The sequence below is a fragment of the Glandiceps talaboti genome, chromosome 2 (assembly GCF_964340395.1).
Source record: "Glandiceps talaboti chromosome 2, keGlaTala1.1, whole genome shotgun sequence".
Taxonomy (NCBI): Eukaryota; Metazoa; Hemichordata; class Enteropneusta; family Spengelidae; genus Glandiceps; species Glandiceps talaboti.
Genome location: NC_135550.1, coordinates 32135395 through 32144175, shown reverse-complemented (window position 1 = coordinate 32144175; position 8781 = coordinate 32135395). Strand labels below are relative to the sequence as shown.

The window sequence follows — 8781 nt, the reverse complement described above, 5'->3', positions numbered from 1 at the left end:
CTCTGAACCCATGTGACATAGTTGTGAACCCATGTGACCTCAGACAAGCTACAAGATACAAATCATTCAGTATATTGGTTCAACTACATTCAACAAATCTCCAGCCATTCTGGCTGCCAAATTATCCATCTCACTGATGTGATTGATTCAACTACATTCAACAAACCTCCAGCCATTCACTGACGTGATTGATTTCATTGCATGTAACTTGTAAATTTGAAAGAAAACAGTCAATTGTGAGAAACTTGAGATCTAATGTACACAAAGTGTAATTATAAAATCTATAGTTAACATATGTTATATTTATCAATAGAATTACTGTGTTCCTAGTGAAATTTATGGCGTCATTTACATTCACTGTCCTTCATATGTTACTAAGATATTTTATAGTAATGTCTAGGGTGGAAATTAAGTACATTGATTCTAACTAGTTTACAAATAAATGTTTAAAAAGTTCCCTGGGGCATAATGCATGTTGTCGCCAAGAAGCAAGCTGGTTTACCGCTATGGTAAAAGCAATTGCCAAAAGCAAAAAGAAGTCAGTCTACTTGTTTCAAATTCTAAAGACTTCTTTCAAATTGTAAATAATCAAATCTTCAATTTTTATGTTCTGTTTTGAAAGGAACATCAGACTCACAAACAAATAAATAATTTGCATTTAAAAACAAATACATTCAGCTGATAAAGATCTGTTACCATGCAACGAAGAATACAAACATATGTCCTATTCTACAGTAATATTTACATAAGTATGGAAACTGAATTGGAATAGGCCAAAAAAATGTGAAAGATTGAGACACTAGTACAAGTCGTCTTGAGAACGGAAATTGTCTTAATACACTGTCTGCGAGTCTATACATTATATCTCATTGAAATATCTCAAAAACTGAAGTGAAAAGTGCCTTGCTGGGAAAGAAAGTTTCTTGATTTACTAGAGATTTAACAATGGACAAGACTGTCTACATTTTGTTAAAAGTGCATTACAAAAGCTTTCAACACACTTAGTCATTCTCTTAACATCAGTTTTTATAAGGTAAATTTCCACTACTTTCACCTCTAGCAACACTGTGTAGTGTTACAAGGAGTGAAAACAAGGCAATTACATAGGGTTTTAATTTGTCAGGAAAGCAATATGCTTTCTATCTAACTAAACTAATCACCATATAGGACTGTGATGTCTGCTGTATTGTCCACTCATTCACTGACTTCCTGCAAACTGTACATACACTGTCAAAACACTACCTTGTAATTTACTCAAAGAAGAAGAAAGCTGACAACGATGAATAAAATATTACTTTAATACACTTAGCCTTAAAAATGATCCCATAGAAACTGAAGTGGATAATTTCAGGCCAAGATAAAATTGTTGTAGATATATACCGTAACTCTTACTGTACTGGTAACATCATACACTTTGTGTAATCTTTGCTAACTTTATTTCAAATTCCTTACCAACTAATAAGGGTACTGGTAATAAAATGTATTCATAGAGAGATTGATACATAAATATTTGGTGATATTTAAAAGTATATTTAAATTTGCTTTCCTTCTAGTCCTTTAGAGAAGACCGTATATTTGTATATTCAAAACAAACCACTATTTGTCTTTCAACAACATGTATTCACACCAGTTTATGTGTGAGAACCAAAATTGTGATGTATTTCACATATCCCATATATTCAGTGACTTCACAGCAGAGCTATTAAAATTCATACTAACATGTGTCAGGGGTTAAACAATACATATATATTTACTATCTACTTCTAACTTCATTCTAAGCATACTATTTGTAGATACTATGGTTGGAATAAATACCAATGACTTCAATCTCCTTCATGCACAAACTAAACAAGACTTAAAATTCAATTTAACCAATATTCACCTTACAGAATTATCAATCTCCTTTTAATTTTGTAAATATTTGCACTTTGAAAACAGAAGTCTCCGACATACATTGCTATTACTTTTTGTCTCATTTTAAATTCAATGTGCATTTTTGTCAATTTTCAATCAACACAAACCACATCTCATTAAGCCAATACAAGATATCGGAAGCCAGACAGTGGTTGAGCACAAATTGCTATATAACCCCAATATCCAATATCAAAGATGCCAGATAACACTACATTAACATTTGATTCCAACTGTACACTTTTTTTTAAATTGTAATTTTCTGAGTATCTTTCATTTTACAAAGTGTAATTTCCTCAGCAGGGTTACTTTACAAAATAGTATTTATTAAAAGTCATTGCTCAGGAAAACAGACAGACTTTTTTAATTCTTTTAAATTTAAATTTAAATTTAGATCCTAAATGTATACTCCTTCAAATACTACTAAAATTGTGACGAAACCTCTATCTAAAAATCTTTTGGAAACTCTTCAGCCAATATTCTACAGTTTAAACATATAGAAATATGAAGCATAAACCCTTAAAATCTGATGCTTGGAGCAATATTAAATATATATGCATCTTTTGCAACTTACATACTATCATATCCAATAATAGGTAGTTTCCACAGAATCATGTCAATAACCTTTTATTGATATACTGCCTCTGTATTTTTAACCATGTATACTCAGGTAGTTATCATATACAGAATCCAATAAAGTCTCCATTGTTCAAAAGTAACTTCTGACAATAACTCCTTTTCACAGACACAGTAATTCGAGATTGGCCATTTTTGATTTTGTTTGCATCAAATTCAGTTACAATATTTTAATTATAGCTGTAGACTGTTAACAAGTGAAATCTGATTAATTCTTCATGTTCTTAATTTAGAGTGAATTTGATTTAGAGGATGTAGTGGTTATTTTTTAGCCAAATTAAAAATACTGGTTAAATATCAAGACTTGCAATATTATACTAATGACTATATTCAGTCATGGTTGTACATGTATGTAGATAAGGACTAGCTCTATGCATACATTCACCATTATCCATCGCCATGGTTACATGATAGTGAAACCATCTACCTGCCTTCATCTTCTTTCAGAGACAGAGTATTTGAATCTAGACCTATGATTATAATGCACTAAGTCTATCTCAGACTCTCTAAAGATTGGCAGACAGATAATTGATTACTGGGTATGGGTGAATTGGTTGACGGCAATGTTGCTATGAGTGTATTCTACTTGGCTGGTTCCTCAACCCCTGATATACAGAACCACTGAAATATTGATAAACCTGTAAATCTGATATAAATAACTATGATTTTGTTTTAACCATTCTGATACTCTCTGGCATACAAGCTTGCCTTAACCATTCTGATACTCTCTGGCATACAAGCTTGCCTTAACCATTCTGATACTCTCTGGCATACAAGCTTGCCTTAACCATTCTGATACTCTCTGGCATACAAGCTTGCCTCAAGACACAAATTTGTCTAGCATTGTTGAAGGAGTATTATGCATTGACAAATCAAAGAAATATTGACACAAAAATATGTGGTCACTTCTACTCTAGCTTTTCCTCAATTTCTAAACCATTCAAGAGTACACAATATTTGCAACTGAAATAACATAAGGCTGGCACCATGCATATACACATCACAGGTTTCATAGCTATTTGATTTCAACATAACTGATAACAACATCAATAGCTTAGAGACATTTCTGGATCACAGAGTACATCTTCTTTTAAGTTTAAATGACCTGTTATCCTCTACATTATACGTATACAGTATGACTGGTTGATATTGCCATGGCAACCGAGTGCTCAAATGTGAAAGTGAGACCCACATAGCCATCTTTAAGACCATCATTGTGCTATTGCCCTGTCTTCGCCATTCGTCTAGCTGTGTCTATATTATCTCTTCCAATACCTGTGTTACCAGCTATACCAGCTAGTGAAAACTCTATTGTCTTTCCTGTTTATCTGGTTGTGTCTATATTAGTCCAATACCTGTCTTACCAATTATACCAGCTAGTGATAATTGTATTGTCTTCCCTGTTTGTCTGGCTGTGTCTATGTTAACTTTAGTACATAAAATCTTTCCAACACCTGTGTTACCAGTTAGTGATAACTATGTTGTCTGTCTGGCCGTGTCTATATTGACTTCAATGTGTGCATTACCAGTTAATAGTGACAAATGTATTTAAGACACAATAATCTCAACACATCAATCAGATTAGTTTTAGTCTAATCAAATTCTAATTTTTTTGATCATTGTTATCATTCTTCCCTACAATTTTACACAAAATGCAGTTTACAATTTTAGCTTCTATTTTCAGAGAGAATTACTGATTAATCTAAATTCAATTTCTTTAGCAGAAAAAGTGAATGAATTCAAATCAAATTATTTCATAGTACTGCTTATCTGGATTTAGGATGTCAAATACCAGTAGATGTCTTATTTCCTGTGACACTAAATGTTTGAAATATCTGTAATACTATCTTAGACCTGCAACATGACCTCTGACCTGTGACATGACCTAGCAACCTGAATTGACTAGATTATTGCTGACTATGGTATATTCTCAGTATGCTACAAGCGCTGTAGGTGTTTTTGCCATCTTAACATTCAAATCACTATTATCATCACAAATCTAAATGGTTAGATATCGAAATTAAATCAAATTTTGTATTGCTTGTCATCTGTACACGCTGTTGTTTTGAATAATTCTCAATATGTCAAATTACTAACAAATGTATCTAAATGTATGATTTGATATCAAAATGATGCACTCTTCTTCCTAACACTTGCCATCAATCCTAATTACTCGACATCTGACAAGTATATTCTGTTGTCATAACTCATCATATATCATCATAAATATGTCATACAAATATGACTGGAATCTTCCACAAGATTAATTAAATTATATACTTTGTAAATCTCAATGTATAATATGTTTACAATTTAGTATTTGCTTCAAGAAATTCTGATGGTAGTCACTACAATCAGAATTGTGTAGTCAGATAAATGGTAGTAGTGATGTGATGATGGTGGTGATATAAATATATATAACATGTATGTAGAATAACAACATGTGAATAGCCAGGTACTGTAGTATTAACATTAGGATCTAAATAACAGAACTCACCCATACTTTAAAATATTTCACATGTTAATGAGTTTGAGTTTGTTTATAATCTGTAGGGTTTTCACATTTTACACATCATTTTTAATGACAATTCCTGTGGGCAAAATCTGTACTTTCATTATAGCAAAGTATACAACACAAATAGTATACATCATGACTTCACAAATACTAAAGTATACATGATGTTCTTACATAATACAGCCAAGCACTTCTATTATATATGTGGGCTAGACAAATATGAGTACAACCCTTTAGTTTTATTACTTGTGAAAGTGAAAACAGACACCTTTCTAACAAACACACTTCTGTTGAATTGTTTATGATTTAACAAGTATGAAATCCCCCCTTGTGAGGTGACATAGAATTACGCACACTGTCTTTCATTCTCAAGTGGTAAACAGAAAACTAAAAGAATGACAGAACTCATCACCCTTCACTAGCAAACACAAGAGACAGTAATCTCATAGTAAATTGAAAAACACTGAAATTCTAAGAAAATTACTTTTCTTTCATTTGTAACTTCATCAAGGGTGTAATGTTCAAAATGTCAGGAGTCACACATTCTGTGTACTAGAATAAAGTCATTTTACAGGTTTCCTGCCACACCAACAAACATAGACTTTTGACATATCAGACACATTTTGCTGCTCACCGGTATATAAGAAGAAATTATCGCTACAAATGCAACGTCATTTAATCATATCCATACAAATATTGTCTAAACATTTAGAATTTTGAACAAGGAATTAGGTTTGTGAAAATTCATTTTTATATATTTCATTAAATATATCCTGATGTCTAATAAAATCCAAAACAAAATCTTTATGGTTTTCAATTTCAAAAGTGATTCTCTTCCATTCTGTGAGTGTACATTTTATCAAGGTAGCTAAGATGATTATCACAAACAAAAACTAGTCTACAATGTATAGATTTGTAAATATTTTATGATTTTCCCATTCTTTCAAATAATATTACCATATATTCAAATTGCTCACCTTGTCCAGAATTTCTACGATTGTTACAGAGGGTTAATTCAACTAGTTGAAATACAACTAATTTCTACAACTGTTACAGAAGGTTAACTCAAATAATTGAAATACAACTATTTTTTTTGTGTCCATTCCCACGATGTATAGTTAATGTGCATCAATGTTACTGTAAATAAAATTATCTTAAAATATATCTCTGGGAAATTATTATCATTATCGTTATAGTTATAGTAGTCTGGCAATATGATATAATGTAATGAAATGAACAATAACCATAAATATGGGAAGTATGTACTTATTACAAACATAATATCTACTTACAATCTGGTTGGGAGGAAACTTGGCGAATCATCTTTGCTCTTGATGATGTCATTACATCTATTGACGGTTTCAAACAAGGTAAAAGTATCTCCGACAAAGTACAGCGTTGCCAGGCACTTGCCAAGTAATTTACGAGTTGGTGGGCCTGGTGATTCCTGGATCTGATTCAGTAACTGTTCCACCAGCTTCTTCTGAGATTCTTTAATATCAGACTAGAATATAAATGAAAACAGATTGATGCACTACACCTAGAATATAGGAGTGATATTTCAAATACCTGTTCCATGAAGTGAAATTGTAATACCTCGTGTGTAGGAGTCTCATTTCTCTATCTGTCTACCTGTATGGCATATCTGATGAAAGCTTTGAATTACAGCTGTCAGACATATTGTATGAACACAGTATACCACTTCATACTAAGTTAGTGTTATATAGTATGGTAGGGCTGCAAATTTGATGGACACTTTTAATCAGTGGTGCAATGAGAAATTGCAATGCATTATTGAATTACATATTTAGGTGTAGATATTTTCATATACAGTAAATAATCAACTCAATTTCAATACTTGAATGATACAAATCATAATGTCATTTTCATAACAATATCACGAGTACCCCAATTGGCAAGGCCCATTCTTCCATAGCATTGCATAGTGGCTCCGAGGGAAAAATGCTAAACTTGTGTCTTTTTAATTTAGAAATTACTGCAAGAACCAGCCATCTAAGTTATGCACACTTACTATTATGGATAGGGAAAATATTCATTCAATTTAGTCAATCTTTTCTTTTTGATTTCATGAATGTTGTAAAATGTAACTACTACATGTGAAATGGAATAACATCAATAACATTCCAAATAAATTATGGTTGTCATGGAAACTGAACACAAGGTTGGGAATCTATGTATATACATATACATCCTACATCTAATGTAGTTGATGCCATCCATTATACTTTATACCATGTAGAAGGACAATAACAGTTCACTGCTAATAAATTCTACCATCGTAAAACACAATTTAGAATGAAATCATGACAATATATCTACAGAGGTTATACTTTCTTGCTGAGTGAATGATAATCCTTTATGAACTCGATTTCTATTCATCATGTTTGTGCTGTGGGCCTCAAATCAAAATGAAAACAGCCACAGTCATTTCAAGGTATACATATGCTTCCAAGGTATATACAATTTGCCTTCAAGGGTAAAATTCTTCTTAAAATTTGATTTTATTAGCAAGAAAATAATAACTTCATATATGGTGTCATTTTATTTTCTTACTAATCTTACTGTGGCTTTGTATATAGTAATACAGCTAGTCAGGTTTTTTTTTCATCAATTTTTACTCACAATAGCTACAGTAATAATGGATTTCTTTCATAAGGAATGAATCATTACTTGAGAGTTCAGAGAACACAGGTATGTTTTAAAGTAATGAGACTGAGACTGAATAGCTGCAGTGTTTCAACTATACACATACATATAAAATCAATACCAGACAGTTAGAGTGGTAATTCTTCTGCGTTGTCAATATTTTCAAATTAATGACTACATTTCTATTTTGCCCACTCAAATCGTTTGTTACATTGATACTTTAAGATTAATATACTATTTTAGCACAGATGGAGTCAGAACAATTTTCCATCTTTGATTCCAAAATACCGACTCAATCGGTAATTGAGTAATTTATTAAATAATCAAGTTAGCAAAAAGAAGGTATTGATAGTACAGGTAAACATGAAAGCTGAAGAATATATCATTTCAAACATTAATTTTGTCGTATTTTGAGGCAATGAAGATTTCGGATGTCATAATATTGCATGATATTGTTGTAATTTTACTTTTTTTTCTTTCTTTTTAATCTACAACTTAAAGTCTTCTTTTAACATAGATTTATACTTTGGGAAAACTATGCATTCACACTTTTACTGTAAGATTGCCAGTCACTGTATAACTAGAGTTATAGTAACAATTTCTTTAACGCTTGAAACTTATATAGATTTTCATGAAATCCATGTCATTCAAACTTACTTTTTGAGCTGCTGTTAAAACTTTGTCCAGGAATCGTAGCCATTCAAAAATAAACACTGGCTTCTTTGATTCGGCGATTTGGGAGAGGGCCTCCTCGTTGAGCAGAAGGCTGTGTGACAACTCCATCTCCACCTGTTCAACAGGTTCACCTGGGTTGGTTGTTGAACTCTGTGTACTACCCAGGATGACACCTGTACACCGGCCAATCAGGGAACACAAATAAAAACAACTTGCATTAGCACTATTAGGTTCAGTGCAGTATAGGACAATTTACAACTACAGTGTATCTGGACACTTCTAAGAGACTGAGAGTTGCAGAAAGTCTGACAAAGTTCTAGCATAATACACAATGGTATTACATTGTATCCCAGGGTACATGATAAACACATATTACA

At 32.1% G+C, this 8781-nt stretch overlaps 1 protein-coding gene across 1 annotated transcript in view; it reads right to left on the bottom strand.

Annotated features, from left to right (window-relative positions):
* The window catches only part of LOC144447050 (HEAT repeat-containing protein 5B-like), a 39298-nt gene extending 30729 nt beyond the window's left edge, over nt 1-8569 (bottom strand). The window contains exons 1-2 of the mRNA XM_078136933.1: nt 8387-8569; nt 6355-6566 (exon numbers count right to left, since the gene is read on the bottom strand). Coding sequence (XP_077993059.1) covers nt 6355-6566; nt 8387-8512 — 338 coding nt within the window. The 5' untranslated portion in view covers nt 8513-8569. The remainder of the gene's footprint in view (nt 1-6354; nt 6567-8386) is intronic.
* Nucleotides 8570-8781: the final 212 nt, after the last annotated feature.